Source organism: Callithrix jacchus, chromosome 1, assembly GCF_049354715.1.
Source record: "Callithrix jacchus isolate 240 chromosome 1, calJac240_pri, whole genome shotgun sequence".
NCBI lineage: Eukaryota > Metazoa > Chordata > Mammalia > Primates > Cebidae > Callithrix > Callithrix jacchus.
In genome coordinates this window covers 202,795,745-202,801,744 of record NC_133502.1, presented here as the reverse complement: position 1 = coordinate 202,801,744, position 6,000 = coordinate 202,795,745, and the positions used below count along the sequence as shown (strand labels likewise).

The 6,000-nt window shown below is 63.0% G+C and overlaps 1 protein-coding gene across 1 annotated transcript in view; it reads left to right on the top strand.

Moving 5' to 3' along the window:
• The first annotated feature begins 746 nt into the window (after positions 1 to 746).
• Positions 747 to 6,000, top strand: part of LOC103791332 (cadherin EGF LAG seven-pass G-type receptor 1-like) — a 50,798-nt gene continuing 45,544 nt past the window's right edge. Inside the window, 4 exon segments of the mRNA XM_078346415.1 lie at positions 747 to 1,736; positions 1,773 to 2,754; positions 2,757 to 3,071; positions 3,074 to 4,312. Coding sequence (XP_078202541.1) covers positions 747 to 1,736; positions 1,773 to 2,754; positions 2,757 to 3,071; positions 3,074 to 4,312 — 3,526 coding nt within the window.

The following is a 6,000-nucleotide window of genomic DNA, read 5'->3' as shown; positions in this document are numbered from 1 at the left end:
GGTTAACCTCCTCTCGACAGCCGCCACAGTACTTAATGGGGTCCCTGGCTTCTCGGCCCCAGCCCTCAGCCCCCGGGTCCCACCCGCGCGGCACCCCTAGCGGCGGTCTCTGTGGATCTGCTCTGCCGGGGTGAGGAGCCAGTCTCTGAGCCGCGGCCCCGCGCCGGAGGTGTGGAACCAACGCCCCACGGGTAGCGGCCAACTGGGGCCCCACACCTCTCCCAGCCCTGCTCCCTCGGCCCGGACCCCCGGGTGGTTGGGTGGGGAGGCCGCCGGGGAGTAGGCCCCCCCGCCCCCGCCCCGGCCGCGCCCTCGCGTCTTCACAGCGATCCTTCCCTGCGCACCCCCTTGCCGGCTCCCCCTGGGGCCGAACAATACGCGTACGGGCCGGGGGCGGGGGGGGTGGGGGCCGCTTCCCACGCCCGCCAGGCCGAGCCCGCGCCGGAGCCACCCGGAGCCGCCGCCGCACTTTGATGCGCGGCACCCTCCCGGGACGCGCGGAGGAGCCATCTTGAGACCAACTTCGCCAACTTTCGCAAAGTGCTCTCGAAGTGGAAGCTGCGGGTGAGGCCGGGCGCGCAGTCCCCACAGTCCCCGCCAGGACACCCGGGGAGGCGGGACGCGGCCCGCCCGAGGGCCGGGCGCCCGGCGCGCGGGAGCCGCTCCCCGGCCGCGCCGGGTGGATGCGGAGGCGCGGCGGGTGCGTGGATTGTGTTTGGGTGCCCGGCGGGCTCGGGTTCCGGGCCATGGCGCCGCTGCCGCCGCCGCCGCCCCCCGTGCTGCCCGTGCTGCTGCGCCTGGCCGCCGCCGCCGCCGCCCGAGACGCGTCGCCGCCCTGCCGGCGCTGGGGCTGCGAGCCGCCGCCTGGGAGCTGCGAGTCCCTGGCGGGGCCCGCGCCTTCACCCTCGGGTCCGGTCGTACCTACGCGGTGGGCGCCACGCAAATGCCCCGGGAGCTGTTGGACGGAGGCCGCGAGGGACGGCTGGCAGGACGCGGCGCGTCTCGGGCGCCGGCCCCGGAGCTGCATGCACCTGGCCGGGCGCCCGCTGCTGCTGCAAGTCCGTTTGGAGGCCCGCGGTGCCCCGACGGCGCTGAGCCTCCGCCTGCGGGTGCGCGCGCACCATCCCGGCTGCCGAGCCCGTGTCCGGCGCGCGCGGGCTGTGCTCCCAGGGCCTGGGCTCTACCCGGCGCTCTGCTTCCGGGTGCCCGGTGGCGGCGCGGCCGCGCACCGTTCAGTGCTCGCAGCTCCGACCACCGTCCCCGCCTGCAGCTGCCCACCGCGTCCCGGGCCCTGCTGTCCCGGCCGCCCCATCTGTCTGCGTCTGCTGTGCGCCCTGCGATGCGCGGCTGGCGCCTTCCGGGTGGGGCTGGCACTGGAGGCCGCCGTCTCGGGGACACCCTTCGTGTCGCCATCGCCATCGCCGCAGCCGAACTTGCCCCAAACCCGGGCGGGGCCGGTGCGACGGTCCCGGCGGGGCACGAGCGACAGAGGGAGGCTGAAGTTCCCGATGCCCAACTACCAGGTGCCGTTGTTTGAGAACGAGCTGGCGGGCACCCCCCTCCTCCAGCTTCACGCGCACTACACCATCGAGGGCGAGGAGGAGCACGTGAGCTATTACATGGAGGGGCTGTTCGACGAGCGCTTCCGCGGCTACTTCCGCATCGGCTCCGCCATGGGCGCGGTGAGCACTGCCGGCGAGCTGGACCGCGAGACCAAGGAGACGCACCTGCTCAGGGTAAAAGCTGTGGACTACAGCACGCAGCTGCGCTAGGCCACCACCTGCATCACCGTATTGGTCAAAGACACCAACCACCGCAGCCCGGTCTTGGGGCAGTCGGAGTACCACGAGCGCGTGCGGGAGAATCTCGAGGTGGGCTACAAGGTGCTGACCATCCGCGCCAGCGACGATGACTCGCCCGTCAACGCCAACATGCGCTACCGCATGCTGGGGGGCGCGTGCGACGTCTTCCAGCTGAACGCGAGCTCCTGCGTGGTGAGCATGCGCGCGGTGCTGGGCCGGGAGGAGGCAGCCGAGTACCAGCTGCTGGTGGAGGCCAGCGACCAGGGCCGCAACCCAGGCCCGCTCAGCGCCACGGCCACCGTGGCTGAGGTGGAGGACGAGAATGACAACTACCCCCAGTTCAGCGAGCAGAACTACGTGGTCCAGGTGCCTGAGGACGTGGTTCTCAACACGGCTGTGCTTCGCGTGCAGGCCTCGTACCGGGACCAGGGCCAGAACGCGGCCATTCACTACAGCCTCCTCAGCGGGCACATGGCCTGGCAGTTCTACCTGCACTCACTGAGCGGGATCCTGGATGACATCAACCCCCTGGATTTCGAGGATGTCCAGAAGTACTCGCTGAGCATTAAAGCCCAGGATGGGGGCCGGCCGCCGCTCATCAATTCCTCCGGGGTGGTGTCTGTGCAGGTGCTGGATGTCAGTGACAACGAGCCCATCTTTGTGAACAGCCCCTTCCAGGCCATGGTGCTGGAGAACGTGCCCCTGGGCTACTCCGTGGTGCACATTCAGACGGTGGACGCGGACTCTGAGGAGAACGCCCGGCTGCACTATCGCCTGGTGGACGTGGCCTCTGCCTTTCTGGGGGGCGGCAGCGCTGGGCCTAAGAACCCTGTCCCGGCCCCGGACTTCCCCTTCGAAATCCACAACAGCTCCGGTTGGATCACTTTGTGTGCCGAGCTGGACCGTGAGGAGGTGGAGCATTACAGCTTTGGGGTGGAGGCGGTGGACCACGGCTCGCCCCGATGAGCTCCTCCACCAGCGTCTCCATCACAGTGCTGGACGTGAACGACAATGACCCGGTGTTCACTCAGCCTACCTACCAGCTGCGTCTGAAGGAGGATGCACCCGTGGGGAGCAGCGTGCTGACCCTGCAGGCCTGCGACCGCAACGCCAACGGTGTGATCACCTATCAGCTCACGGACGGCAACACCCGGAACCGGTTTGCGCTCAGCAGCCAGAAGGGAGGCAGCCTCATCACCCTGGCGCTATCTCTGGACTACAGGCAGGAGCAGCAGTACCTGCTGGCGGTGACAGCGTCGGACGGCACACGGCGCACACCGCGCCTGTCCTCATCAATGTCACCGACGTCAACACCCACCGGCCGGTCTTTCAGAGCTCCCATTACACGGTGAGCGTCAGTGATGACAGGCCTGTTGGCACCTTCATTGCTACCCACAGTGCCAACGACGAGGACACAGGAGAGAATGCCCGCATCACCTACGTGATTCAGGACCCAGTGCCGCAGTTCCGCATTGACCCTGACAGTGACACCATGTACCCCATGATGGAGCTGGACTGTGAGCACCAGGTCGCCTACACGCTGACCATCATGGCCCTGGACAAAGGCATCTCGCAGAAGTCGGACACCACCACCCTGGAGATCCTCATCCTCGATGCCAACGACAATGCGCCCCAGTTCCTGTGGGATTTCTACCAGGGTTCCATCTTTGAGGATGCTCCACCCTCAGCCAGCATCCTCCAGGTCTCTGCCACGGACCGGGACTCGGGTCCCAATGGGCGTTTGCTGTACACCTTCCAGGGTGGGGACGACGGCGATAGGGACTTCTTCATAGAGCCCACGTCCGGTGTCATCGACACCCAGCGCCGGCTGGACCGGGAGAACGTGGCCGTGTACAACCTTTGGGCTGTGGCTGTGGATCACGGCAGCCCCACTGCCCTTAGCGCCTCGGTGGAAATCCAGGTGACCATCTTGGACATTAATGGCAATGCCCCCATGTTTGAGAAGGATGAGCTGGAGCTGTTTGTAAAGGAGAACAACCCAGGGGGGTCGGTGGTGGCAAAGATCCGTGCTCAGGACCCTGACGAAGGCCCCAATGCCCAGATCATGTATCAGATTATGGAGGGTGACATGCGGCATTTCTTCCAGCTGGACCTGCTGAACGGGGACCTGCGTGCCCTGGTGGAGCTGGACTTTGAGGTCCGGCGGGAGTACGTGCTGGTGGTGCAGGCCACATCGGCCCCGCTGGTGAGCCAAGCCAAGGTGTGCATTCTTCTCGTGGACCAGAATGACAACCCTCCGGTACTGCCCAACTTCCAGATCCTCTTCAACAACTCTGTCACCAACAAGTCGAACAGCTTCCCCACCGGCGTGATCGGCTGCATCCCAGCCCATGACCCCGACCTGTCGGACAGCCTCAACTACACCTTCCTTCCTGGCAACGAACTGCACCTGTTGCTACTGGACCCCACCGTGGGCGAGCTGCAGCTCAGCCAGGACCTGGACAACAAGCGGCCACTGGAGGCGCTCATCCCCGAGGTGTCTGTGTCTGGTGAGTGGCCATTGGGGCTGGAGGAGTGGCTCTGGATGGGCCACCTGGAGAACCTCAGGAACCCACCAAGGGCCTTGCCTGGCATGCCGGGGTGCATTTGGGCCGGGTGTGGGGAGCTCTGCAAGGATTTGTTGCCTCCAGTTAGATGTTGGGGCAAGTGCCCCACTTAGGCCCAGCTGGGAGAGAGGCACCACTCTACTTCCGTCAGCATTTTCTTAGGAAAAGGCCCGAGCTTCTCCAAGTTCAAGACCAGGGCTCAGCGCCTTCCTCAGCAAGCTAGTGGCTCCTGAGTACAGCTATTAAAATGTGGCCTCCAGGTGATCTGGGTCACAGGATTTGCTTGTGTATGCTCTTTCATCAGCCAGCCACAGGGCTCTCTGGGAAGATCAGAGATCACTGCCCCTTCCATGTGCCAATTAATTTCAGGGTGGCACCGTTGGAGATTGTCAGACAGCCCCTGAGTCACCCTGTGATGTAGCCGGTGTCCCCTTGGTCTTGCTTTTCTGTCTCCTCGAGATAATAACAGTTGGGTGGCTGTGTGCAGGGCTTTGTGTAAGCTCTTTGAAAAGCATAGCCTCATCTCATCTTGGCTTCTGCTCCTGGACATGGGCTTGTAATTTGGGACCTGTTGAAGAGGCCTGCCCAGTTAGTGGTGGAGCCAGTGTGGGTAGCTTGCTTGCCGGCCCTGGGGCTGGAGGTGCACAGAAGGGAGAGGAAACCTTGGCTCCGTGGTCAGATGCTTGGCAGGTCCTCCACGCCTCTGACCCCGAGGGCCAGGGCTGGCCTGTGGTGCTGTGGGGTGGGGGGGGTGCGTACTAATAGAATGTGTTGGAATTGGAAGACGCAGAAGAGAAAGAAGCACTTGGCGGGGCTGGGGGAACAATAAAGGTCCCCCAGTGGCTCTTTGAGGTTTGCCTGACCATGCATCCAAGGGTGCTGGTGCAGGCAGGTGACCTTATTTATGAGACCACAGCCAGGAAGAGCTCGGATTGGCTTGCTGCTTGAGTCAGTTTCAGAGGAGCTATTTCAACAGTGAGTTATTAGGACGCAGCATTGCCACGGGAGCCCTGGAAGAATTAACAAGTTAACTTTCTGATTTGTTTCGTTTCCGAGGTTGGCTGTAATTCTGTGATATAGGAGGGCTTGGATTGCTAACAGCTTCCGGTTACAGTTGTTTGCTTATACGATGTGAAACTTGCAGATTCGGTTTTGATGATACAAACCTTCTGTGCAGTTGTGGCGGTACAGCCTATTTGTTGGTGAATATTTTAGGTTTTGCGAGATTGTAAAATGTGTGGAGAATATGGAATAGGCTCTTAAGGGCGAATTAATTGGGATGATGGATATTCTTAGGAAGCTTTTCTTCTGTACCACTTTATCTGATAGAATGGGAAATTTGGCCTGTTTAAAAATGACTTGGCCCAATAATAGGGTTTAGATTTTACGAGGACAAGGTAGTGGGAACAGTTCTGTGCTGGGGACGGGGATGTTTTGTGTGTCTGCGGCATCAGTAATGTGCGTCCCCCCACAGTTAGTCAGACAGCTGGGTTTAGGATGGATTCCCTTCCAAGGAGGTTGGTTCCTGAGGTCGTCTCACCCGGGCGCACAGCCTGGACCACACTTGAAGATCGGCTGGGGGCTCCACGCTATGTAGTCACCGTCTCCATCATCCAGTTCCTGGCTCTGCT